This window comes from Fusarium oxysporum, chromosome 6 (assembly GCF_000149955.1).
Source record: "Fusarium oxysporum f. sp. lycopersici 4287 chromosome 6, whole genome shotgun sequence".
Taxonomy (NCBI): Eukaryota; Fungi; Ascomycota; class Sordariomycetes; order Hypocreales; family Nectriaceae; genus Fusarium; species Fusarium oxysporum.
This window is the reverse complement of record NC_030991.1, coordinates 4515880-4543399: the sequence shown is the minus strand read 5'-3', so window position 1 is coordinate 4543399 and position 27520 is coordinate 4515880. Positions and strand designations below refer to the sequence as shown.

Genomic DNA, 27520 nt, shown 5'->3' with positions numbered 1-27520 from the left:
TGAATTTGACTATAAGAATAACCTTGCCTCTTTAATTCACATATTTTTGACCGTAATGAGGGCGTAAGTTCCTTGCCTGGAGGCATGGTGAGGCGTTATCAGGCGTTGTGATGTGTGTAGAGGAGGAAGAAGAAGCGGCATCAAAAACGCGGTCCTGATCGGGTTAGCCCGGGCCAAGATACCTGGAGATGTGTTCAAACTTATTGCACCCCACTGTATCCAATATCATTGAAGAATACTTGCCGCCCGAATTACCGTAACGTGCCTCGGCAGCAAAGGTCAAAGTTTTGCTAAAAGAAACTATGTCAGGCAGCCGGGCCCGTCCGTTCCGTCTATTCGTTCTCGGCCTCGGGTGGCCGGGTCGTAACTCTGTCCGGCCGTGCCGTTTTGAACCCTCAACATGCCCAACAGTTCTTCGATTCCGGTTCCCAACTCTATCGCGACGTTCCTGAATTGCACGCCGTGCCTTCTCCCCCTCACAGCGCCTTAATGGATTTCACACACTTCGACGATTTTGCGTTTGCTTACTATGGTCTTCCTGACCAGGCTTCTCTCGCTTCCCTAGTAGATCACACCCACATGTTCCAATCCCCCACTGCGTTTCCCCAGCACCAGGCCATGTCTGGCCTTGCACATAGCGGTCTGCCGCTCGGCACCTTGCCTACGGGCAACCGAAGCCAGAGCATGGAAGGCTCCAAAGCCCCCCCAGATCGGACATCTCCCGCATCCAACGCCCTCGAAGACCCGACTACCGATGAGTTTGGTTTGGCTTCCCGTAACCGTGTGGGTGGTATAGATCTAGGCGGTAAACCTAAGGAGGATAAAGCCGATGCCACACCTGCGTGGAGTGGACTTAAGACAAAGGCTGGCAAGGAAAGAAAACGCCTCCCGCTTGCTTGCATTCCATGTCGCCGAAAGAAGATCCGTTGTTCAGGCGAGAAACCCGCCTGCGAGCACTGTCTACGCTCATACATCCCATGTGTCTATAAGATTACGACTCGGAAGGCTGCGCCTCGGACAGATTACATGGCTATGCTCGATAAGCGACCGAAGTGCATGGAAGAACGGGTCATCAAGGCCATACCCAAGTCCGATCAGGAAGTCGCATCATCTGTAACTCGCCCTGTGGTCAAACCGGCGATACCAGGAACTGTACCTTCCAGCAAGCCAACCAAGAAGCGCAGCGCCGAGGAAGCATTCGGGCCTGATCTGGAAGCTTGCGCGAAGGCGCCTTCGGAGCCAAAGATTGAGGGCGATAATGGGCCCAGCAACTTACAAGTTCAGGAAGGGGAGGAGAATAAGCTGCAACATGAAGGCACCGAAGCACTCCCCTCCAAGGACATACAGGAGCATCTGGCAGATGTGTTTTTCGACAACATCTATGGTCAATCTTACCATCTTCTACACAAGCCAAGCTATATGCGAAAGCTAAAGTGAGTTCTTTTTGGGTTCAATCTCACGTATCCTGCTAACTGTCAACAGAAATGGCACACTACCTCCGGTGCTTGTTCTCACAGTGTGCGCTGTAGCTGCTCGTTTTACCTCAAACCCCCTAGTGAGTTCTTCAGGGCCTGAATTCTTACGCGGTGAAGAATGGGCATCACACGCTCGAGATATTTGCACCAAACGATACGAATGGCCAAACCTCACCATCTTGACGTGTCTTCTCATTTTGGGCCTTCATGAATTTGGAACGTGCCAGGGCGGCCGTAGCTGGGCCCTGGGTGGACAAGCTATCCGAATGGCTTTCGCTCTCCAGTTACATAAAGATTTGGAATACGATCCCTCGGGCCGTAATGGCACCAAAACGCAGCTCAGCTTCATTGATCGAGAGATTCGGCGACGCATAATGTGGGCCTGCTTTCTCATGGATCGCTTCAACTCTTCTGGAACAGATCGACCCATGTTCATCAGGGAGGATACAATTCAGATTCCTCTGCCGGTAAAGGAAAAGTACTTCCAATTCGGCATGCCTGCGCCCACCGAGATGTTGGACGGTCGAGTACCTCATCCGCCGTCGCCCAACGACGGACAAATCGCTGATGTACGAGAGAACATGGGAGTTGCGGCTTTCCTGATTCGAGCCATTGCCTTATGGGGACGGATCACCACCTGCCTGAGCCAAGGGTGTAAGGATCTAGACTCCAATCCACTGTGGGAAGGCAAGTCTCACTACATGAACCATCTCAATGATGCTGTAAACCTTGAAGCTAGTCTGCCCTTGTCACTCAAGTACTCTGCAGAGAACCTCGAGGTCCACAAGACAGAGAACACGCCAAGCCAGTTTCTTTTCATGCATATCTGTCTGCAGCATAACATTCTCCTTGTGAGTCGAGCTGCCATGTCAGCACGAAAGCAACATGGTGTACATGATGATTTCTTCTCCGAAGCAAGCAAGAGGACCTTCAACGCTGCAAACCGAATATCCGAGCTTCTCCGTGAGGCTGAACAGTCGGGATGCTTTGTTTCGGCTCCGTTTGCTGGATACTGCGCCTTTTCCTCGACAACAGTTCACATCTTGGCTATTATCTCTCGCAATCCCTCCATGAAGCTAACAGCCGAGGCCAATTTGACCACCAATGTGAAGTATCTTCACAAAATGAAGAAGTATTGGGGCATGTTTCACTGGATGGTGGAGAACGTTCGCACTCAGTATCGAAATGTCTTGGACGCTATGAGAGCTGGTGCGAATGTCGAAGAACGAGCCACACAGCTTTCTTTCCTTCAATACGGAGACTGGTTTAACCGTTACCCTCGCGGTCTTTCTGACGCTGAGTTCATGGATCCTGCCACTCACAAACGAAAGGATTCAGGAGCAGACGGCGTCCTCGACGCGAAGCCCGAACTGCGATCAGTGGAGAAATACTTCACGCTTCCAACACCACGAAGGGTTGAGAATAAGGATACTATCCGCGCAGCAGCGCCGAAACGAAAGCAAAGCGCCAAGAAACAGACTGGCATGCCAGCACAACCTGGCCAGCATCTCGATTCGTTGCAGAGTATAGACGCAGACGCAGTCTCCCAGGAACACAAGTTCTCGGGTGGTTTGGGATTACAAATCACAGGTGCAGCAGGCTTCAACCCTCTTGCAGCATCAAACCAGCAGAACCCGGATTTCAGCACCACCATGTCACCTACGAGCCCGGCCAACATGACTGCATTTGCTCACTACGCACACACGCCCACCTTTTTCCCACCCGAGCTGCTCGCAATGAACTTTGGGCAGGACTCGAATGGAAACATCGACCCGCTTGATCGTCAGCTTATATATGGCGGATACTCAATGGATGCTAGTACCGGCCTAGGTCACGGCCATACTTGGTCATTGTAGAAAAAAGCATTACCCAGTCTGCCCACCCCTGACTGGTCAATCAGATCTGATCTTCTGACAGGATTAAGACTGTGGATGCTGAACTTTTTGGCAAGTCGTCTAATTTTGTTCATTCTGTTCAATATATGTCGTGGTGACCTCTCATGCGAGTCCATGTCACCAAACATGCTGCCTGCTACTGCCTGCAACCTATTTGGAACTACATTGAATAGGTGGTCCACTACTTTTCATATATATCTACCTAGAAACCTTTGCAAGGAATTAACTCACTTCTCATTTCATTCCCTGCCTGTTATTACCGGCATCCGCACCAAGATATTGTTTTGTAGCCCATCTTTATTATATATATCTCTAAGCATGTATTTCTCACAATCTTTATTATCTCCTACCGTCACTAACAACGCCTTCCTCGCTGAACCTCACTTTGCCGTCGCCCAGTGTTGCTCCTGGTGCTCTTCCACGTATTACCTCGATCCCTTCCGAGAAACCTTCAATCTGGATGTTCTTTCGATATGCAAGGGGTTCGGAGCCTGAATACAGGCCGAAGGAGAGATCTGGTTGAAGTGGGAAATCCTCAAATAAACGCCTACAGTACTGTATCGCCTGTTGGGCTAATGAGAAGAGTTAGTGTATAATATACACATCAGCAGCCGGTGATCATCTTCGTCTCAATCACCCGCCTCTGTGGAAGAGGTGGCTGGATATGGAAGACCGGCAAACCTCTTCCAAGTCTGTCGATTAGAGTCCTTCGGAACACTCCTCGTCTATGAGAGGCGTCAGGGGGTGAAAAGCCATTGCCAGTAACATCCAATATGGCCTCTGCCATGTCGTCCTCTCTGTATTTCCATCGAAATCTTGACCTTGGCATTTTCATATCGTTGTCAAAGACAAAGACCAAAAAACACGGCAAAGAGCGGTGAGGAATTTGGTGATCAAACTAACGACATTTCCATAGCACAGTACGCATAGATCACGTACCCCGCACAGCCTTATAAGGTCAGAATCATCACATCCAATCATTTCTATGATCAATAGAGGTAATTTCTTTTGAGTAACTATATATTTAGGCTAACTTTCGTGTAAGTGAATTTGATGAGTTTTGATGGACTTTTTTTATTTTGCCTGGCGAAAGAGGGGTTGTGGATGGTACGGACTGAACAAACAGGGCTTGCAAAGCTTAACAATAGTTGGTCAAAAATTCCGACCGGGAGTTCCATGGCCTAGGATCCACTACGGAAAGAACTGGATACCCCAATAAGGCAAAGTTTCACGGAAACGCTGTTACTGTTGCTGCTATTACCCAGCAAACCTTTGGCGATGGTCGGGAGGGTAAGCTCAAAGAGAACTCAAAGAGACCGAACTTGTGCAAGCAAGGCAGATAATCTGCAATTTAAAACTGCCCGAGACTAGTGACTTCTAGGGTTTCTTAGTGATCGTCTTCTCATCGCCAGCGGATGAGTTGTTTACTACTTGTCACTCTATCGCGATCTAATCCATGTAGAATGTTTCGTTGGGCCACGGGATCTTTGGTAAATCAACGACGCCCACATGACTCATTACGATCGGCAGATGTCTGTACCTGAACAATGGTCCGAGCACAAGCTCAAGAGTCGCCCGCAAGCCTTGCATCGGCGACAGCTGCCAAAAGGCGGCAGTTCATGTCTCCGTCTGATTGGCTCTCATATTGGCTGTAAAACCATGATAGGTAGGGGTCTTCAGGTCCAGTGGCATGCGTTACCAGGCGGGACATTTGCCCCCTTCGAGTACTAAACCCGTCGCTTCTCCCTCGCGCACGAACCCGTTTCAGCGAGAATCCAAAAGATGTGTTATACATTGTAAAATACCGACTTTCCTTCCCTTCACTATGCACCTGTGTTAGGCCGACGACGGCCATACGACCATGGACTACCGCTCCTTAGACAGTGCTGTCAGTGCATCACGCTCCCTCGAAATTCATGCTATTCTTGTCGCCTTCTCCATCGTGTCCGCTACAGCCGTCGCTCTACGAACCTATATACGATCGAGGGTGCTTCACTCTTTTGGCTGGGATGATGGGTTTATGGTGACTGCCCAGGTGTTTACCCTTGGGGCTGCTGTGGCTATTGGCTTGGGTAGGCTCTTGATCTACACCAAAAGGCAAGATGACTGGTTGCTAACTCCAGTGTAGAGAACAAGTATGGATTGGGATATCATACCTGGGAACAACCCACGAACGCATATGTTGCTTACATGAAGGTATGGTTCTTATCCTTCCTATTACACTCTTGAAACACTCGCTTATATGAGCAACAGTCATTCTATGCGTCCGTCGTTGTGTACAATATTGCCATGTGCCTTGTCAAGATTGGCATTATCTTCCAATATCGCCGAGTCTTCGCCTTACCGATCATACAGCGCATTACATTGTACGGAATAATCTTCATGGTCGTATGGACTGTCGTCATCGCCTTTCTCAATATTCTCATTTGTGTTCCGGTTGCCAAGTTCTGGGATTCAAACCTCCCTGGTCGATGTCTCGATGCCTTGACGATATGGTATGTCATGGCTGGTTTCAACCTGGTCACCGACATTGCCATATTCTGCCTTCCGTTGCCTGTCATAAACAGCCTCAATCTTCCCCCGAGACAAAAGATCATGCTTTTTGCAATCTTTAGCCTGGGTTTCTTGTAAGTCACCGAAATCTACTCTTGATTGACTAGTACTGACACCACTAGCACTTGTGTCATCTCGATCTACCGTATCCGAACGCTGAAGACTGCGACCTCAACCAAGGATCCCAACTGGGATAACGTAGATGCTGCCATATGGTCGTTCCTAGAAGTCACCATCGCCATCATCACGGCATGCCTACCAACCCTTCGACCGTTCTTTTCCAGACTTATACCCAGAATATTCGCTTCCTCCTTTGACCGAAGTAATCGTCCATCCAACAACTATGGACAATATGGGCAATACGTCCAAACCCCTAGCAGTCAATGCTTAAGAAACATGTCTAGGACAAGGACTGAAGAACGCAGCAGGCGCTCGATGGACGACACAAGCACTTTACGTGGGAGTGATAGTGTCCCACTTCCCCCCACCAACAATACTCTCCATGCTCGTCCATATCCTGGCGTTACTGTCAGTATCATGGCTGGGAAGAAACGGGATCATTCCAACGAGGAAGCTCAGTCGCAAAGTCCTACGGGAGCAACTAGCCCAAGTCAAGGAGGGATAAAAGCTACAACTCTTGTCACCCAGAAGGTTCTGATGGAGAGGGTCTCAGAGGAGGAATGGGATAATAGCAGGCCGAGTTGCAGTGATGCAACTCTTTGACGACACTTTATGTTGAATAAGTCTGCTATACATAAACAACTAGTCTAGCTCTTTTTCTACTTATAAAGGCTGAGCTTAATACTTAATGCATAATACATAATACCTCCATGAAAATACTGGATCTGTCCTTCTCAGTTGTCAGATAACTCGCAGATGCTGTGGTTAATAAATGTATCGTACAAAATGCTATCAAACCGTAAGGTAACAATCGGCTAGGGACAGATACTAGAAGCTCCAGGCATTGATGCATCTATTCGCAATACTAAATATTCTATAGCGAATAAAGTTCAAGCCAATCAATGCCCCAATCATCTTTATCCTGGAAACCAATCATATCGCAAAAGGTTTCAGCCAAGCGTCTTGAAGTGTTTATCTCACCCTCTGCTGATGCAGCTACCTACTTCGGGCAACTCTATCGTTGTTTAAACTCACTCTTAGAGTAGGCGCGGCGGTGTCCTCGATTCTCGCTAGACGGGAATGTGTATATGGTTCTGACGTTGCATTGTCAGGCGTCTCAACGTATGTTAACGTCATCCTGTATTGGTCGCGAACTGGGCTATTGACTCCGCTATGGACCAGCTCGATACGGTTTGGGCCCTTCAACTAGGTAGAACGATCTGAATTGCTAGGCAAGTCTGAGAGGCCTTGAGCTCTATGGTGTAGGTCTTGAGCCTCTAAGATGGTCAGTGGTTCATATTGTTCTATGTCGGCCACTCGCCTAGGCTTTGCCGTGATAACCTATCATTGGTGCAAGAGGCTACCAAAACATCTGAAGAGTGTTGAGTATGTGGGATGTATCCTGTATGTACCGAGATATTTGAACAAGGCTCTGTCTAAACTCGCTCCGTGCAGATTCTCTCCGGCGTCCAGACGGTTCAGTGGACTTGGTCAGGGCAACGACCACCGAAGTAGCCAAGTAACTGGCAATCGCGGTTACCGGGATGATTTTGCTCAAGTCAGGCGAGGTAGCAATGTATTCTTGAATCAACCGGCAGTGTTGAAGGGCATGCTGAGCTACAAACTATGCATTAGCTGGATCGTTAGCTACCGTCGTCGGCGAATCTTGACGATATCCTGAGAAGAGAGATGCAAGAGGACAAATCGAAAACATCCGACAGAGATAGTATAGGGAATGTAGGCCGCAAAGTTTAATGTGGCTTGCCTCGTCCCAAGCATTTCGTGCATGCGCGTCAGGCCAGCCATTCAATGGGTGCCATTGAATGCAATATGAATTTGACCGGGAACACTCAGGTAATCGATTACGCGCGTCTTTTGTCGGAGATAAAGGTTGACGATTAGCCCTCGAGCGGTATTATGAGAGATATGGGCATGCGTCATCGCGACTGATGAGTCCAGACAGGCATTCGAATATACGTCGAATCCGGTAGTGCTCCGGCTGGTGAAAGGAAAATGTTGGCGCAGACCACCTGCTCAAGAAACGATTTCTGGGGACGGTCCCTAACGAAGCGTGGATGAGAGCATTCGAAATGGCTTGCTCTTTAGGGTCTGAAAATAGTGATGTTGATAAGTCGGCTTGGACTACCATACAAGAAATAGCAAGGAAAACAAGAAGAGAAGAGTAAACGAGCATGAAGTAAGCCGAGGTTGAGTGGTGACAATAATGGTTTATGGAATACTAGCCCTTGCCTTTTAGAGGCACAAAATCCATTTTTAGCGATGATATAGATTAAAGTATTCCGTCGCGATATCCTTTCTTACTTCACCCACTCCACCCAAGAATTCCTCATTCTGACAAGTATCGAAATTGTCGTCAAGTGCCAACTCCATAGGGCCTGTGCCAATTAGGGTTCCGTTTTTGACCGTCAAAAACGGTATTTGACGGTCAAATTCCTAAAGGGGGTTTTTGGCGGTAATTTACGTCAAAAACCCTACAATTTTAGGCTTAGTGCCTACCCGTATTAGGACTAGTATATGCACGGAATAGGTTTAGTACATCGTAAAATTACCGATGGGACGCACAAATCATCACCAATTCTCATCTTCGGTGTTGAAAAGCAATGGACATGAGACTGTCACCATGAGTAACAAAGGCGGTCGCCCTAAAACCCATGGTGTTCATGAACACTTTGCAGCAGCCCCAATTCCTCCAGGAGGGGGTAAATTCAGTCAACTTCGCGTTCGGTGCAAATACTGTTCTAAAACCATGGCCAAGCACGTTCAACGTCAACAGAATCACCTTGCCAAAGAGTGTCTTGGTTTCCAGCAAGCTGCAGGCCATGTTGATCGCCAGCCTCGAATCACTACGGCTTTGTCCATAATGGATCGAAACTCTAAAGATCAACTCGATCGAGCCGCAGCCCTGGCCATCTTTAAGTCTGGCAAGCCATACACCACCTTCGAAGACTCTGGCATGGTTGAGTTCATCCAACAGCTCAATCCAGCGTACAAGCCCCCTAGTGGTGATCGAATTGCCACCATACTTCCTGAAGTTTACCAAGATTACCGAGTCCAAGTCAAGGGAGATCCTCGACGATGCCGATCATCTCAATGTCATCTTTGACGCTTCTGACGACATAAGCAGCAACCGTATTGTCAACATTTCGATTTCAATTCCCAACTCGGTTACATTCTATTGGAAGACTGTTAATACACGGAACGAGGAACATACGGCCTTGAATACCATTCGCCTAATCCAGCCACTATTGGAAGAGGTATTCACGAAGGAAGGAGAGGACTTCCAGGATTTCTCTCGTATGAACGCTATCTGCACAGATACATGCTCGACAATGCGGAAACTTCACGCTGAGATGAAGAATATGCCTGAGTTCAGGCATTGTTTCTTCCTTTTGTGTGACTCCCATGGTCTTCAACTTCTAGTGAAAGACATTGTGGAATCGGAGAGATGGGCTTCAGTCCTTAAGAAAGTTACGAGAATCATCACGTTCTTTAAAAAGGCCAAGCTCCAACTCGCACGACTTCGTGCTTATCAGCTTGAGTGTTACGGTAAACAGAAGGCTTTCATTACACCAGCCATCACTCGTTGGGGAACACAACTCGGAGCTGTTATGTCTTCACTGGCGAACAAAGATGCTCTTCGAGCATATGCACGTGATGCTATGGTCCTCAATTCCCTAAAAGCTAAGGCTATCAAAGGGGAAGAGGAGGAAGAGGAAGATCAACAAGTCCTAAGGGCAATACTCTCGTCCATCAACAACTTTGAGTTTTGGCATGAGGTAGAGATGTTGGCTAAGATCCTTCGGCCTATCGAAAACGCACAACGTTGCTCGGAGCGAGATCGCTCATGCGTTGGAGAGGTTATTCCCCGTTGGTTGACTATCCAGAGCAGATGGGATGCCCTTGAAGAGGCTAACCAAGATCCTCTTATCAACTACTCGGAGCTGAGGCAATGGCGAGTCCAAAGGATGAAAGGTCAAACGACAGACATCCACCACTTCGCATTTGCCTTGGACCCACGGACAACAATAGGGGAGGGCCTTGGGCTTGACACTATGGAGAGAGCACATCGCTTCCTAGAAGAAAACACTAGTAACGAAGAGTACCAACAGCTCTTTGGGGAGTTTTGTCGATTCCGTGCTCGCGAAGGTGCTCTCTTTGGCCCAACCTCGCGGATCTATCGAGAACAGCCGAAGACTCCTCATACGCCTTCTCACTATTACATCCTAAGCGCGTGGGGATACTTTGGGTCTATGGGAGTCAAGTTGGCTACATTGGCAAGGAGAGTTCTAGGATCCTTGGCAAACTCTGTTCCTTCAGAGCGTTCCTTCAGTGCTACGAACTATCTTCATTGTAAGCTTCGGAATCGGCTTAGTCCGCTTAGCACTGACAAGGTCACTTTCATCTATATGAACAGTCGGGTGCTCAAGAGGCTCAAGACGGTCAAAGATAATCCGGCAGAACCGATGGTCGTCAAAAACTGGGAGACAGTTGATGTTGCTCGGTTAGTAAAGATAGAAAACGCATTCCAAGACTCTATTGTTGTCGATGGCTGGCGTTGGGAAGAGACCGATTTGGAAAATAGTGGAGATGATATGGACATCGGCCAATGAGAGGTTTTGACATGTAAAATACCAAGAAGTTTCAGACGTCAAAAACTTTGGTCAGATAGGTAAATTACCATTCGGTAAATTACCTCGACGGAACCCTAGTCCAGGTCGTGTTTACAAAAACGCAATAAGATCGTCTATGCTGTCGCATGGAGTTCAGTTTGGCTGGGCTTCACAAGAACAGGTGTTGTATGCGGGAGAGTGTACGCAAAGACTTGGCATCATTGGCCTAACTCAATGTATAGTTATTGGATAGCTAGTGCTGGATCATGTTCTTTGATACGACAGTGATTTCAAATTTAAGGTGCCCGAACTCAATATTTTCATTGGCCTAAAACCTGGAACGGGCCCCGTTACGGTCTAGTATTCTCGAGTAACCAGCATAAATGCTCCTCATATCGATACAGTAGATTTCTAGCTCCGCTTCTCATTCAGACCGCCTTATGTGCTTCCTGTCATTTTCTTGAGGCGTTTGGCCTCCCTTCTTGCCCGTCTCTGTGCCGTCTCGCGCTTGTCCTCAACCCTCTTACGGGCACGACGATAGGCACTACGGCAACCGCAGCAGAGAGGCATGTCAAACACCTAATGGACAGAAGGGTTCTCACCGGGGAGTAGGGCTGGAAAGTCTGCAGACGTAGTGGTTATATAATCATTTCTAAAGTAATAGTCGCTTGAGTCGGCATCTTCCGTGCCACGGCCCGCTCTGGGCTGAGGTTCAGCTACAGGACGAATAGCTCTGCACTTCTCATGCCCACTGAGCTGAATGGCGTTGTCAGTTGAGCAGAAGAACACTTGAGATCCATTCGACTTGAGAGCTTTCGCCAAGTTTCTGTGAGGGACACTACTTGTTGCGAAGAGAAGGCCAACGCCGATGGATATGCGCGGAAACGTAAGATGTGCTAACTTGGGATTAGACTGAAGCGTTGATTTGCTATCGATATGAAGAAGGTCTAGTTCCGGATTAAAATATCCATATGGACTGCCCTCTTTATCGCCAGCCTGTCCATCACGCAAGAAGCGCGAAAGATGTCGTTGAGCAGTCTCTCCGGAAAGAGTATTGACCAATAATGCTGCGGGAAGAGGCGGCGACCTAATGAGTAACGATGGGTCTCCTGGCGAGGTGTAGTGCATTTGGCTGGAAAGAGTGAGCGACCAAATCATTTGCCGCAGCTCTACGGGGAGTTTGTCTAGAGGGAAATGTTCAAGTGGCAAAACCTTGAGCTGTGATCGAGTCGCCACAGGCATCTGTGGTGTTTGTGAAAGAAATATAGTCACTGCTATCGAAGCAAATCACCAGGCACTCGCAAAGCATCTGGAGGAAACGGCACTGCGAAGGGGAGTGAATCTGTCATCGTGGAGGCTAGAGTTCACGCATGAAGCAGTGAAGTACCAGAAGCTCATTGCGTCAGTTGAATATCTACCACGCTTACACCAACCGACAATTGGCACCTCAGAGTACACCCATATCAGCCATACCAATCCCGGCATTAACGGATATATGAGAGTTACTGGCCGCATTCAGAACTTTCGCAAACTCTGGGTGAATATCCCTTCCTCTTACTTACAATCGACGCATCGGCCGACAGATTCCCAGACTCCTTCACCGGGGGCAAGTTCCCGGATAGAATTCTGTCTCTCGTGAGGAGCCCGAAGACGAATTCATTGACTCTTGTCCAGAGGGCATGTCATGCGCTTTTGATGCGCCAGCCCATGTGTACAGGCCGCAACCCAGCCTTTTGGGCAACACCTCGAAAATAGACACCTGTAAGGGGATTGATAAATCTTCCTCAATCCGAAAAGTCCTACAGAAAGCGGTATAAGTTCGAGCCTGCCTTGTAACATTCTAAATGCATTGCAGAATCCAGCAAATAATATAAAACTACCGGTGACCTCTAAGCTTCGTGGAGGTGTAAAACTTAAGTAACTGGGCCATTCCACACGAAAACCCTCCGACTTGCGCGATTTATCCAGTGGCTCGCCTGGTTCAGACTACGCATCGTGGATGATTGATGGACCTAGAGGGGGAAATGAAAGAAATTGAAATCACTGGAACAGACACTGCCCTGAAAGTTGATAAATTAAGGGATACAAGTCGCAAATGTGCCAGGCAGGCTTCCCACTAGCTGCATTCGAGAAATGATAGGTATAGGCCAATGTGTTATTTGTAGCTGGAGACTGAGTTTTCACAAATTAATGTAGACATATTCCGTAAGTTAGAGAGTAGATCGCATCCCAGGCTGATCCCTATGGCATGTTTGAGACATTTAGTCTAAGTGCAGCAGGCTTTACGCAAGTAGCGAAAAGGTATTGCTTCAATTCAAGTAGTATAAGAAGCTCCATTTCCTCCGGCAAGGCAATCCAACTCAACACCACAAACAACCAAAATCCTAGGATGACAGAACCGAGAAGACCAGTCTTCAGTACTGCTGGCTCCTACATAACTGAAGTCCGTAGATATATCGCAGAATCCAACATTGGCCTAGATGACACGTATGGCGGAGTCATGGGCGCTGAGGTGGGAGGGTGGATTGGATAATGTTGCAAGCCACCAGAACGTTGAACCCGGTGGAGCCGAGCCGCGCCTAGCTGCCTTCTGTCCTTATTCCTCTTGGTTCTGCACCATCGATGTCACCGAACAACTACTCCGACCAGAAGAGGATTCAGCACAACCTCGAACATCCGCGCGCAGCCATTACGGCAAAAAGTCACACATGGACAATCCATCGCCAGAACCCCGGACCGTCGCATTGCACGATATTCCCCAGTGGTGTTGAATGTTGGAGGGTTCACCCTCAACTTCAGGATTAAGGTTCAGGATTAAAGTTTGACGCCCTAAACTTAGATCGTAGGACTTTCATCTAGGACTTTCTAGGACTCAAGTCCTAGAAGGAACCAGTCAAAGATATAAGGTCTCAATGGTCCTTCGATTGCGAAAGAATCAAGAAATATACACGATTCACCTTAATATCTGACAATTAAGAGTCTCATTGCCTCAACCATTTTTATTTTTATTTTTCAATACCTTGAAGAACCCTCTTTCTCATACATAATGTCCCTATCCAAGCCCCAAAAGGAAGGTCTTACGGCTACCCTCTCTAAGCCTGAGGACTTCCTCAACTGGGAGCATGAATTCCTCCTTCAGGCCCATCGTCTTGGTCTTCAGCAGCACCTCAAAAGCAAGACATTCCTCGGAGACGAACCAGCTATCCCGGATATAAGAAAACGCAGATATACGAAGACCGCTACAGCCCAACGAACAATCCGGTCTCATACTGCCGAATCTCAAGACGGCGCCCCAGACGACATTCAGGAAACGGCAAATGGAACATGGTCTATCTCTGACCTTACAGACCAAGGCCAGAAGATCTTCCAGCAGGATTTAACCTTTTATCAGCTACAAGAGAAGGTTTTCGAAAAACAGAAAAACGCTCTTGGAACCCTTCAGGACTGGGTTATCCGTACGGTCTCCCCAAGCTTGATTCAAACCTGCTGTCAGTCACACGAATCAATATACGAATGGCACTGGAACCTTCGTGCCCGGTGTGGAAGGACCGAGGAAGATGAAACGAAGGATGCCAGAAATAGGTATCTTACATTACTAAGAACTGCCCCAAAGACGGTCAGCCAAGCAGCATTCAAGTGGCTAGATCAATGGGAAGAGGCAATGGCGAAAGGGCGACAACGAGAGGTCCCTGAAACGCTCCACAACAGTGCATGGGCCTGGGACTTCTTCAGTGTCACCACACACATCTTGCCCAGCTGGACTGCCTCATACAAAATCTCTTCAAAGACTCTATTGCAAAATAGGGCCCTCTCATACCGAGATGTAGGGAACGCCTTCCGAAATGAGCTCCAAGATGCAGAAGCCACGAAGGGCCGAGTGGCCCGCGGTGCGTTTTCTGCGAGCTATGCTGGGGAGGACCCCCAGGATGATGAAGGGGACGCCCGCATCATTGAAGGCCAGTACCCATTTTCGAAGAAGGGAGAAAGAAAACGCCAGAGGTCTCCTGAGAAGAGACAGGAATGCCCGGCGTGTGGGTTATCCCACGAACTTGCGAAATGCTTCTATGTCTTTCCAAATCAGGCATGGAAGGGATTCAAGCCCCGAGAGAAGATCCAAAAGAAGGTGAAAGAAGCTCTCGAGGAAGACTCAGACCTGGAGGCCAAGGTAAAAGCCCTCACTCGGAAGAAGGCCAGGACCACAAAAGACAGAACCTTGATGCAGCCAACAAAGGAAGAAAACTCAGACCAATGACTGTACGGCCGACCAGTCGCCGAAATCAAGACCGCCTTTGCAGCCCAAAGGGATAACTATCCCTTACGGAACTCCGTGATCCTCGACCCCGGAGCTACTATCTCAATCACAAACAGTGCCAACAGACTAGCGAGATTCCAGCAGGCTATTCCAGGCGACTTCATCTGGGCAGGAGACCGAAAACTACCCATCTTAGGCTACGGAACCATGACCATCAGGCTCACAGGAACTCGAGTCCTAATGCTTGAAGATGTAGCCTATTGCCCTCGGCTCCTTACGACCCTAGTCTCCCTACGTCAACTACGAAAGAAAGGCTTCTATTGGGATAATAGGCGTAACCCAACGACCCTCCGACGACTCGACCGAACGATTGCATGCACAATCCATGACCTATACGGCCAGTATGTCGTCGAATACCAGTCAGAAAGCTTCCCAAAAGCAGCCTTTGCAGCCCACAGATTCAGCTCTCACACAAAGAGAGCCCCTTTGACGGGAGAAGCTATCCGATGGCACAGTCGCCTAGGGCACCCGGGACCACAAGCTCTGGAACATCTTATCTCGGCCTCTCAAGGGGTGCGAATACGAGGACCAGCCACTGTTGAATGCGACGCCTGTGGCATATCGAAGATCAAGAGACAAATCAGACGAGCCCCAAGACAATCCGATCAGAAGGCCGGCGAGCGTATCGCTATTGACTTCCATGACTACCAAGAAGGCATAGGCGGCTATACCTCACAGATGTTGTTAACCTGCCGAGCTACGGGTTACATCTGGGATTACTACCTCACAGCCCGGACGACAGAAGCTGTTATCACCGCTTTCAAATCCTTCCTAAGTCATCTGGAAGTCCAACACGGCCTCAAGGTCAAAGTCATCGAATGCGATAACGAGATCACGGAGATCAAGCCGAAAATCGGAGACTTCCTGAGGAATAGAGCTATCATCATCGAGCCCTCGGCCCCATACACACAAGCCCAGAATGGGGGTGCCGAACGCTCAGGGGGTGTAGTCAAGGACAAGGAAAGGGCTATGCGAACAGGCGCAAAGCTTCCTCACCAGCTGTGGCCAGAAATTGGAAGGACAGCAGTTTATCTGTACAACCGAACGCCGAACTACGCATCAGGCTGGAAAACGCCATATGATCAACTGCATACAGCATCAGCCAAAGCAGCAGGGATTCCACAGCCGAAGAAACAGCCGGATCAAACACACCTACGGGCATTTGGCTGCAAGGCCTATGCAATGACCTCAGATGCCCAGCAGAAGGTCAATCGCAAGATGCGGCTTAAGCCCAAAGGTTGGATCGGCTTCCTAGTGGGATATAGGTCCTCAAATATCTATAGGATCTGGATCCCCACGATCAACCGGATAGTCAATACTCGAGACGTCATATTTAATGAAGACGAAGGCTGCAACGGAGACTGGGAAAGCTTCAAAGATGAACTACTCGAAGCTGACCTAGAAGAAGTTGCCAAGTTCGTACAAGGATCCTCCCTGCCGGAACAAGACGACAACGAACAAGCCGAACAGGTTGAAGACTGTATTGAAGTGGTCCTTCCAACAACCACCCTAGCAGACGAAAGCAGCCCTATTACAGACGAAACAGAAGACTGCATCGTGGCGACTGCCCTAGAAAACGGCCTTAAACAGTCAGAAGACTCTGATATCCTTCTAACACCTCCAGTCACACCACTGTCAGCGCTACTAGCGCACAGCTCCAGGGTCTTATCAGACGAAGGAAACAAAACAGTCTCGTGGCAAGCAGCCTTCCTAGCCGGAACAAAGTCCCCTCTCCAGACCTCAATTGAACGGAAGCTCCGACAAGGGGTGAAAATGCATCGAAACTCTCTACCGCCGCCCCCGACGAAACATCAAGACCTAAAGCATCACCCTTTTGGAATGCTCTTTCAAGAGGCTGAAGAAAGCCACCTTCAGAGTCACAAGGAAATGAGGTCCTGGACTGAGATTCGAAAGAAAGACGCTTGCGCCGTTGACCAACAAGTCCTTGGCTGTATGTGGGTATACGTTTACAAGTTCGATAAACACGGCCGATTTCAGAAATGCAAGGCACGGCTAGTGGTCAGAGGAGACCAACAAGCTAAGGGAAGGTTGCAAGAAACATATGCAGCTACCCTAGCCGGAAGGTCTTTCCGGACCCTGATAGCCATTGCGGCCAGATTTGACCTAGAGATGGTCCAATACGATGTGGTCAACGCCTTCGTAAACGCCCCAATTGACCAGGATATTTTCATGCACATGGCCCCGGGGTATAAGAAAACAGCAACTATCCTGAAGCTCAACAAGGCCCTGTACGGACTACGAGCCTCTCCCTTGCTATGGCAGAAAGAACTCTCGAAGACCCTCCTAGAGTTAGGCTACACACAGATTCCTCACGAACCTTGTTGTTTCAAGAAGGAAGGAGTCCTCTTCTTCTTTTACGTTGACGATGTTATCATCGCTTACAGGAAGGCCCGGAAAGACAAGGCCGATGAATTGACTAGACAGCTTGGATCAAAATACAAACTAACAGGCGGAGACCCCGTGCAATGGTTCCTAGGAATGGAAGTCATACGGGACCGACCTGCAAGGAAGATTTGGCTATCTCAAACAGCCTACATTGACAAAATCGCAAATCTAGCTAACAAGGGAACATCTACAGTACCAATGACTCAAACAGAGCTACGACCTCAAACAGGACTAGCAACCCCGGCAGAACTTCAACGATATCAACGTAAAGTCGGCTCGATCCTCTATATCGCCGTTAACACCCGGCCTGACATAGCTTTCGCCGCCTCCAGGCTGGCCCGATTTCTTGTCAACCCTGGCCAAGAACACCAAGACGCCGCCGACCGCGTTATCCACTACCTCTCACACACAAGGCACCGAGCCCTACGATTCGGAGGGCCCGGAGGTCTTACAGTTGCTAGTGACGCTTCTTTTGCCGATAACACCCTTGATCGGAAAAGCTCCCAAGCGTACACTATCCGACTATTCGACGGGTTGATCGGCTGGAGAGCTAGCAAGCAGGACACAGTCACCACATCCACAACAGAGGCAGAGCTCCTAGCCCTGGCACAGGCTGCTAAGGAATCCCTCTATGTGAGTCGGCTGTTGAAAGAGCTTACAGTTCAGATGGATGATCCGACTATCCGTATCGACTGCGACAATACTCAAACTATCAACCTTGTGACCGCCGAAATCGCTACTTTGAAGACTAAGTTGCGGCACGTGGATATTCACAACCACTGGCTGAGACAGGAGGTCCAAGAAGGGAGAATTCAAGTCAAATACACCAAATCAACGGATATGATCGCAGACGGATTAACAAAGGCCCTGCCGGCAGGCAGATGGAACCGCTTCCTCTATCAACTTGGCCTGGAAGATATTCAGGAAAGACAGCAGCAGAGCCGGAAGCAAGAAGGAATAGAAGCAAGGCTCCAGAGGATAGAAGACTGCCTAGGAAATGCAGGCTCAACTGGGACCTATTGAGCCTGAGGGGGTGTGTTGAATGTTGGAGGGTTCACCCTCAACTTCAGGATTAAGGTTCAGGATTAAAGTTTGACGCCCTAAACTTAGATCGTAGGACTTTCATCTAGGACTTTCTAGGACTCAAGTCCTAGAAGGAACCAGTCAAAGATATAAGGTCTCAATGGTCCTTCGATTGCGAAAGAATCAAGAAATATACACGATTCACCTTAATATCTGACAAGTGGCGGCAAGAAAACGAGTACATCCTCGCCGGCTATCGGCCTATGAAAGCAAACTATCGACAAGTCATCAAAAGTCTGAGTTTCTTGCACAATGAGACCTGGAACGTATACACCCATTTGATCGGCGCTGTGCTGCTGCCACCCTATGCGACCGCCATTCTCCGAACCATCTCTGGGCCGCAGTACATTGACGTCACAAGAACCGATTTTATCATGTTCAATATCTTCTTCTGTTCGGCTGAGAGCTGCCTGAGTTCTAGCGCCGTGTATCATCTCATCGGATGTCACTCACATGAGGCGGAACAACTCTGGCATCGGAGGGATTTGCTAGGGATCGTCATCCTCACTGTTGGCACCTTCATCCCTGGGATCTACTATATCTTCTACTGCGACCCAATTCTGCAGAAGATTCATTGGACTATTGTTTGTCACTCGGGCCATTTGGACACACTCTCGGTCGTGAGAGGGTGACAAGTCTTCGACGCATGCTAACCAGGTTTCTAGGTTGTCTTTTGCGGATCTGCAACAGCCGCTCTCATCTCCATACCCAAGTTCAGGACGTTGCGGTGGCGTAAGGCGAGGGTCAGCGCCTACGTGGCGCTCGGTGCGTCCGCTCTTATCCCCTTACTGCACGGTGTACAGGTCTATGGGCTAGAATATATGCTCGAGTATTCGGGCATGAAATGGTACCTTGTCGAGCTCCTTCTGTACGGAGGAGGCTGCGGCATTTATGCAGTACGAACACTTTGTTTTCCCTTCCCCTCCGGCCTTTCCATGATGAGGGAGATATCTGACCTAGGAGTGCAGTTCCGTATCCCTGAGCGCATTGCACCAGGTCATTTCGACATCTGGTTCAGCTCACACCAGATCTTCCATGTATCAATTTTATGCGCCATATGTGTGAATGTGATTGCGCTGATGGAGGCTTTCACAGCGTGCCATACGTTGGACATATGCTATATTCAGTCTGTTCATCAAGCTAGGGGCACAAAGTTGTAGGGGCTGAGGTTCAGGACCAGGGGCTCAATGTAACACTTGGTCCATACCACCACTGCATTGCGATGGTCCTTTTTGCCGATACAGATGACTAAATGCGTTTTTGTCAGCTGTTATTCATTGCCACTACCTATTGAAACTCACGTATTTATATTCATATACATTTAGCCATATCAGCTAGCTTCTCTATTCATAGGCACCGTAGCAAATCTATGCCCCTCGGCAAAACTGAGAAGCTTAAAAGGCTCAAGCATGATTGCTTGGTTGGATGAGAAACGACAGCGGAGTTCAGCCTAATCCTTTGCTGATCATAGGCCTGGCGCCCACGGTGGTGCGCCAAAGAATAGTTCCAAAGATCTGACGTTCTACCTCCCGGGATTCCTTCCTAAAAGACGAGAATGTTTGTAATAGGGTCCATCTACACAGCCTCATCAGTCCCCGACCTGGGCTACTATCATAACAACCTGACGGAACTCCGTACTGTGTCACACACTCGCATCTTTGATTGGTATAGTGAGACATCCACTGACATACAATCTTCGTCAGTGGCACCTTGTACTGTCAATTGATTTCTCCTTAATCTTTCATGCGTAAATCTACACGGGACGACGCATAAGGAAGACGTGCTGGTAGAAGCCATAATTGGGAGTCCTCGTCCGGTTCCCGGCCCTGAACGGGATTGGTGGTGGTCGCTGCTCGATTATCATCATTCTGACCCCACATGGCCCACCCTCCTCGCCATCTCTAACACTGGTTAAAAGAAACCTGTAATTACCACCCGTTAAGTGCATGCCATGCTTCATACATGGATCCTTGCCCCCTGAACCCATGAAGGGAATGGCTAAGGGAATAAATATCTATAGCTACCCAAAATTTACAACATTTCAATCAATCTGTTCTATTTTCTGTCAAAGCTATTTCATCATGCCTCATAGCCAGAGTACTTGTGTCGCAGAAGCATCAAGCGCCGATCATGTATCAAATCCTTTTCTACTACCAGCCTTTGAATATGAACCAAAGCCCGACCTGCAAGCCGATTATCCTTCATCGGTTATTTCTCTCCGTGAAGATCATCCAAGCGAATTCATTATGCCATCATACATCGATCCCTTTTGGATTCATGATCTCTCTCAGACAGTAGTGTTGAGTCCATCGGCTACCTATTACTCGCTTTATACTAGCGATCAAGGGCAGACACTTAGTCTTTACCCAGGCTCACCAGAAATATCTACTTTTACTTTCTTCGATCCAGATGAGGCTATCTCCTTCAATCTCGGTTATTCAAAATTCGATAGGTATGAGCTACAAGGGCACGCCGAACCTCATGAAGCTGAATACTGACCAACCAACCTCAGATCTGACGAATCGGTAGCTCAGAATGACCCGACTCCTGGCCCCAAAGCACCAGTTTTCAGACCCCAAAGTCATGGAGAAAGCGGTACTAACTCCGAGAATTCGTTTTCCAGTGCCTCGCCCCATGGATCCAAGAGGGGGTCGGACACGGAATGTCAAAACACCAGGCTTCCCAAAAAGGCCATGTTTATGCACCCGAATTCCGGGCTGGACAATCCCAAGATTACCAATTCAGGGCCAGCTCTAACTGAGGATATAAATAAACGCACAAACGTTCCACGTACCGACAAGTGGTCCCATACACCTGACCGGATCAACAGCACAGCCAAGGTGAGATACACCTTATGCGCCACCCTAGGATCAGGCAGCTAATGAGTATAATTGGGAGCAGGATAAAGAAGACGATTATTGCCACCACGCGCTATCGAAGCTCGATAAAAAAGGGGATGCCACCTATGCTATACGCGAGTTATCCAAAGACAGGCCGGTAAACTCAAAAGCTATCCCCAGACCCAAGCGAAGGGAAAGTAAAACCCCAGACGATGGGTATCCAGATAAAGTATCAGCCAGGATTTCCAAATAGTTTTGTGTTATGTTTGGAATCTTCTTTAGTTGAGCTAGGGTTTTGGACGCAGTCAAAGCCGTCATTGCTTTGGGATAAATCTGAAGCATCATCACCACAAGGTGTCATTCAATTGCGATCATACACTTTCGTTAGAGGACCACGTACGACAGGCGGGAAAAATAGGATGTCTCTGGTGACGCCTACGTCTCATTGATTTACGAGTGAGTTTAAATGCTGAGAAGGGAATATGGAAGGTTAAAAGCGGTGTGCGTTTCTGTATCCTTTAGCTAATTGTGTCATGAAATCATTTGCTTCTTGAATCAATAATACATCTTCGAAAGGTCTGAGGTTTATATTAGAGATTCAAAGGAATCATTGAAGGAACCATTTGTAGCGCGACCATCCAACCACACAACACCGTAAATCTTGTTCGCAGGCTTTCTCCATCTCCCCTTGGCTTTTCTTGTGGTGGCATCTCGTATTTAGTAAGAATCGCTTTACGCAAGATTTTGATAGGATCTGAATCTGCAGATCCATATTGGAGTTTGCATGGAAGTATAGCATACTTAGAATCGTAAAACACATATAACCCCTTTCTAATCTCTTTACGAGTAGCTTGAAATTGTAGCGATCTTTGATTCTTTTATTAAAGATCAGATTCTCTATAGATAGGTTTACATAAATATGCCCTTGAAATCCTTCTATATAGACTTAATTCATCGGATGAATGCTTTGATTTAGACGTAACTCCCATCTTCGACTTAGTAAGCCATCTGGAGTACGGGGAGGGGTATCGCTTTCAAGCTACAAATGAAAGTAGTATGTATGAATAGCCCTGGAGTTCTGTAAACGCAACATTAAAAGAATATCATAAAATACAGATTGTACACCTCAAAACATAGATTGCCTTAGAGCATCGCTCCTCTCTACCCTTACCGCACTCTACATCCTTTACATATCACGTCCTGTCGATTTTCAATATTGTCCTTGTAGTCTCTATAGATACGCACATAATCTTTTCCGTAGTTATAGCATGAGTGTGAGTAATCATATTCAAACAAGAGACTATTTTCACTACAGATTTGGAATGGTCTGTTGGCCATATAGCCCTACAGTGTAATGGTACAGATCCTATAGACAAATTCGTTTGACTGAATATTTCTACTTAGGCGGGCGATGGTTTGCGTTTGCCTTACGGTCCTTTCTCCCTATACAAGGAACGCTGACTGTCTTCCTATGGCGGAGGCCTCGCTTAACAGCTCAGGCCATCTTGTATATATTGAATTTGCGGCTGAACCAGTCATAGCACAATGAGCGTTCAGAGTGATTCTGTGATCATCAAACGCATAATCGTATTGCAATACCTTTCCGTGAGTATGCATAGAGTGGGCCTGCTTGGTTGGGTCAAAGTTTAGTCAGTAACATAAGCGCACAGATGAATTAGGGCTAGGGGTTAAATAGGATGCCAAACCCCGTCAGAATTGATCTCGGCTCTCCAATAAATTTTCTCGTCTTCTCATTTTCTAGCTACGCCGAAATCTCTGTCAGTCAAGCACAACCTAGGAGCCCATTTATCAATCACTGCGACCTTCCATCATGAATAAAACAACATCAGTTTGGAAATGGTTAGGAAATCAAGACTGGATGACGTACGTGACGAAAGACCAGGCATTTGAACCTTGGATGTGAGACAGTGGCTGAAAAGTTTGAATTGGATGGAGGTACAACGGCCTACGCGGAGATGTGAATCATCACCACCTACTCTTCTGTTCCTAATTTTTGTGTACGCCTACTACTATTACTATATCAATTACCCCCGCATCAGGTCCTGATACACAATTTTATAGCCCGTGCCCCCATCTTTCCTGTGCGACCGAGGAACTGAACTTAACGGAGATGAAATTTTCTCTCCGGTGATTCACTAAAAGGGGAAACGCCATCGAATGACTTATAGTCAACCTTATAACAATCATTGACGGAAATACCATAAAGTTAGTAAAATGTATGAAACTAACTGGGGGTTGGACTGCAAGCTTGAGGTAGGTTATACTTCAGGCAACTAACACAGGTAATTGGAACACGGCATTCTTTTCCACTATCTAGGCTTCTACCCAAAAGGTCTTCCACGACGATCATTGGATTTTATTCCGAAGCCCTAAGGCTGCGAGAGGGGACCAGCGATGAGAGATAAATACCTTGGGTTTCTCAAAAGGCAGCCGTAACACAAAACTCAGACAAATACTAAACACCAGATGGCAGCTACTACTCCAATCCAACGAACAGTGGTCGGCGAGGGCCGCGCGAGCTCAAAAGATCAGATATACATCCAGCGCCATTCTATTTCCTTCGATATCCTCTCTGATCTCCTCAAATGCATATTAGAATGACAGCCGAGTAAGTGAGGTCGGAATACGTGACTGGAACAGTCCATGAAGTTCGAATGACTGCAAGAAGGACCATGTGAGTGCTGTGGTAGAAATCGTAGACTGTCGAAGGTTTTGTTGACAAAGATCCCGGCTGGCTGGTGGAACCTTTCCGATTCGATAGATGAGAGATGAAAAGAAAACTCAGAATAAACTAAGTTCAGGCCACATTCACAACATTGATTTTTCATGATGACCCTAAAGGCGATACAAAGGCTCATTGAAAAAGGTGGAATATTGTCAGAAATCGATAGCCAGTGCGGCCAGTGATAAAGCATCAGAAGTCGCCTCACACACATACGATATTCCTTGTACATTTCCTGCTATTTCAGGGTCACAATAAACAACTATTCCATGTACGCCTGATGAGAAGGCAGAAAAAGTGACATCATCCCGATTGGGAAGGCCTGTTAGTTTCGATAGGGTTGAAGATTGGAAAAACAACAGCGATCTTGTGCTGAGATCCTCTGTTGCGCCAAATTGTCTCCAGAATAGAGAGGACCATATTTATAAAGCGCTAGTCATGCATCATCATATAACAAGATGGTGCTGGATCTAAGCATTGCGCCATCCTGAGGCTCCTCGCCACGACTTCTGTACCATTCGATGCCGAAGAAATTATGATAGTGGTGGCTGGAGAGGACCCTGCTACCCTTCTTCATTCGAATGACCAGTCGTTGCCTAGACGCAGGTGGCGCCAGATTATTTCCGACGGAAAGTGGCATCCATTTGCATTAAACACCAAACCAAACTACAGGGTTATACATCATTGTCAAGGTATGCTGCGTCGCGACCTGTTAAATACCTTAGTGGTCAAAGCGAAACTTCAGTATATAAGATATGACTGTTAGTTGGGCTTGGGCTAAGCCAATATCCGTTAGTTGCACTTAGCGATGTACATTCCCCGTCAACGACAGCTACCCTATGCTTTCTAAATTATTCTTCAGCCTTACAGTTAGTTACTATTAAGCCAACTAGGCAGGTAGAGTTAATCTGTATTGACGTTGTTTTCTTGTTGTACCTGACATCTTTCCCTCCTTTTGAGATGGTGTTCCACGGATCTCAGTGCCCCTCTTGATGTGTATATAACCGCTCTGGTTCAGTAGTTACCTTGCAAGCTGCTAAAGATAGAAAGACCTCATTTCGATTCAGAGGCATCATTCTGTATTAAATGAGCTTTCCTGTGATAATTTTCATTCTTGTGCGGACCTTGTATTGAAGGGTGATGTAGTTGGCTGTTTGGCCAAACATATACTGCCTTTATCACATAACAGCCCGGTGGGCTACGAATTCAGTTTATGACTGCCAATGACAACTCTGTTTGATTCTTTTGCCAGAACAGCACCATATGGCGCCAAAATTTATGGCAGGAACGCCATAGAACAGCACTACTGACAAGATTAAATAGTGGAAGTGTAAGCATCAAAGAGCAGTCAATTTAGGAAAGAAATTGTTTGCTCTGGAGGAGAACATAGCTCCTAGAACTAACTACCCCGGATCAGTAGCACATAGTCCAAGGAAAGCTTCAGCTAACCTGCTCAGCGTTTCTTTCACCCTTTTATTTAAGTCTATTTAAAAGTCTGGGACCTGGTGCCAAAGGTCTCTCAGTTTATCTGATGGTGGAAAGCCTTATGATAGAGATCATTTTCTATTACCTTGACTATCAGGAATTGGCCTGGTCAATTCTAGTTTGGTGTTAGTCATTTTTAATACATCAGCAAAGAGTGGAATAATGGGGGCTGCTAGTCATGGGGCTATAACGTTTGTGAATTTGTGTAACTATGTAGTTTGACTCATTAATTAGTGTGGCTAGGTTGACTGAGTTGTTAGGCGTTTCGCGGGGCTGTTTTTGCCGTGAGGTTTGCACAGCCTACCAGCTTTCCCGGCTTCCTCCCAATCAATCCATCACACAGCCTTTTATATCTCTCAATTTTCCCATTACCTTTCACTACCATTGTGCATCGGACAGAAGTATTCCCTATCAGCAAATCTATTCACCATGGGGGACGATCTCGTCATTTATTACAATGACTCCATCGACTCAGATAACTTGGCCGCGGCTATGGCCTTGTTCAAGGCCACATGCTGGAAGCCAACCGTCCGCGTGCTTTGGATTCTAGAGCCTCGTCAAGTGTGTTTTGGGTTATCTATGACAATGGATCAGATCACCAGATGCAAGGAATTGATAAAACAGCATTTCCCATCTGTTGAGAACCCTTTCAAGACCCTTTTGAATGGAGATATCAAGCAGCAGGATATTAATGATATCAAAGATCTGACAAAAGATGATCGCAAGATCGTAAGCTTTCCCCTCAGAATCAGACACTTGAGACAAATCTGACCATGACAATAGCTCGAGATGGCAGTGAAGCCCAAGTATGGCTCAATCAACGACGCTGCCTTGCATGCACGGCTAAGTGCACTTGACCTGGCTAGTTGTCTTTCAGAATGGTCTAACAATAGCCCCATCGAAGTTCTTGCGGACTACGAGACTCTGGAACATATCGAGAACCCAGTGAATCTGCACATGCATCACCATGAAGAACTTGTCAACCGGACAGAAAATGAGCTGAAGGAGTACTACGGCATCCTGAAGAAAGTGTTACCTTTCGGCCGTCGAGCCGATAACCTGCGGGGTTGGTATAACAAGTGCATCTCGCGACTCGAGCATGATAGAAAGCTCTCAGACATTTCTGTGGAACGACTTGTCTTGGACAAAGTTTTGAATCGGATCAAGACCGCGGGAAGCGTTCGTTTCTTTGGGGGTTCTTCGTTGAGAATCCTACAACAGTTCCTTGATAGAGGCGTAGCAAACAAGATCAAGTGTCACATGCAGGTGGTAAGTCTGGTTTATACTCCTCTTTGATAAGATACTTATTGTGATAGGGTTCCTGCGACATGTCAGCGAATCTCTTCTCCAACCAGTTCAACATCGCCCTCAACCAACAAGCAGCCAAGATCGTTCTCAGCCGATCTGCCGAATTTGCAGAGTTCACCATCGTGCCTTCACATACAGCGCAGAGTATAAAGTACTCAGCCCTAGGCCTGAAGAAATTCGGAGGCCACTGTATCGAGAAGCGAATTTTGGGTTTCAACTGCCACGAGGAGCCCGTCAAGATCGTCACAAATCAAGTGTCACTTGAGCAACAATACTCTGACAAGGCCTACTCCATGCCAGACTTAACCTCGTTTTTGTGTGCACTTTTTCCAGGGCACATGGGCTCCAAGCCAGGGTATATCGAGGTCGACGAACAGGAGGGTGATACACTTCTTTTCAAAAAGTCTGACAAGGGCATCCCCATGTTTGATCTGGACGGCGTCAAGGAGTTGGATGAGGAACAGATCACGGCGATTTTCGAATCATTAACACGCGGCGAAGTGTTGCTATAACGGCGACAAGTTTTGATACCCAAAGGCAAGTTAGAAAGCAGGTCGTGGGCTTGATAGCTCCTTCTGCATACTAGCATAATGTCGACAATAGAGAGGAAAGTCCCCAGGTTCCAAAGCACGAAGTAATTGCAACGACTGAGTTACGCTAACTGCCCAG

The 27520-nt window shown here is 47.6% G+C and overlaps 9 protein-coding genes across 9 annotated transcripts; 5 read left to right on the top strand and 4 right to left on the bottom strand.

The window, feature by feature from the left end:
- Positions 1-489: 489 nt before the first annotated feature.
- Positions 490-3331, top strand: FOXG_17123 (uncharacterized protein; the record flags this gene model as incomplete). The annotated part of the gene is made up of 2 exons (XM_018397138.1): positions 490-1433; positions 1483-3331. 2 exons carry the CDS (start codon positions 490-492, stop codon positions 3329-3331), a joined length of 2793 nt encoding a protein of 930 aa, XP_018258014.1.
- Positions 3332-5145: 1814 nt separating this feature from the next.
- Positions 5146-6646, top strand: FOXG_17122 (uncharacterized protein; the record flags this gene model as incomplete). The annotated part of the gene is made up of 4 exons (XM_018397137.1): positions 5146-5442; positions 5499-5566; positions 5624-5997; positions 6046-6646. Exons 1-4 carry the CDS (start codon positions 5232-5234, stop codon positions 6644-6646), a joined length of 1254 nt encoding a protein of 417 aa, XP_018258013.1. The 5' UTR covers positions 5146-5231.
- Positions 6647-7403: 757 nt separating this feature from the next.
- On the bottom strand, positions 7404-7849 carry FOXG_17121 (uncharacterized protein; the record flags this gene model as incomplete). Its single annotated transcript, XM_018397136.1, has 2 exons — positions 7404-7667; positions 7763-7849. 2 exons carry the CDS (start codon positions 7847-7849, stop codon positions 7404-7406), a joined length of 351 nt encoding a protein of 116 aa, XP_018258012.1.
- A 3263-nt stretch (positions 7850-11112) lies between these two features.
- On the bottom strand, positions 11113-11244 carry FOXG_22701 (uncharacterized protein; the record flags this gene model as incomplete). The annotated part of the gene is made up of 1 exon (XM_018403108.1): positions 11113-11244. One exon carries the CDS (start codon positions 11242-11244, stop codon positions 11113-11115), a length of 132 nt encoding a protein of 43 aa, XP_018258011.1.
- A 9-nt stretch (positions 11245-11253) lies between these two features.
- Positions 11254-11916, bottom strand: FOXG_17119 (uncharacterized protein; the record flags this gene model as incomplete). Its single annotated transcript, XM_018397135.1, has 1 exon — positions 11254-11916. The coding sequence occupies one exon, from the start codon at positions 11914-11916 to the stop codon at positions 11254-11256; it is 663 nt and encodes a 220-aa protein (XP_018258010.1).
- Positions 11917-18678: 6762 nt separating this feature from the next.
- FOXG_17118 (uncharacterized protein) lies at positions 18679-19865 on the top strand (the record flags this gene model as incomplete). The annotated part of the gene is made up of 2 exons (XM_018397134.1): positions 18679-19059; positions 19141-19865. 2 exons carry the CDS (start codon positions 18679-18681, stop codon positions 19633-19635), a joined length of 876 nt encoding a protein of 291 aa, XP_018258009.1. The 3' UTR covers positions 19636-19865.
- Positions 19866-20556: 691 nt separating this feature from the next.
- FOXG_22700 (uncharacterized protein) lies at positions 20557-21665 on the top strand (the record flags this gene model as incomplete). Its single annotated transcript, XM_018403107.1, has 3 exons — positions 20557-20927; positions 20988-21315; positions 21377-21665. The coding sequence occupies 3 exons, from the start codon at positions 20557-20559 to the stop codon at positions 21566-21568; spliced, it is 891 nt and encodes a 296-aa protein (XP_018258008.1). The 3' UTR covers positions 21569-21665.
- A 2829-nt stretch (positions 21666-24494) lies between these two features.
- Positions 24495-24698, bottom strand: FOXG_22699 (uncharacterized protein; the record flags this gene model as incomplete). The annotated part of the gene is made up of 1 exon (XM_018403106.1): positions 24495-24698. One exon carries the CDS (start codon positions 24696-24698, stop codon positions 24495-24497), a length of 204 nt encoding a protein of 67 aa, XP_018258007.1.
- Positions 24699-25972: 1274 nt separating this feature from the next.
- Positions 25973-27363, top strand: FOXG_17117 (uncharacterized protein; the record flags this gene model as incomplete). The annotated part of the gene is made up of 3 exons (XM_018397133.1): positions 25973-26272; positions 26327-26812; positions 26860-27363. 3 exons carry the CDS (start codon positions 25973-25975, stop codon positions 27361-27363), a joined length of 1290 nt encoding a protein of 429 aa, XP_018258006.1.
- Positions 27364-27520: the final 157 nt, after the last annotated feature.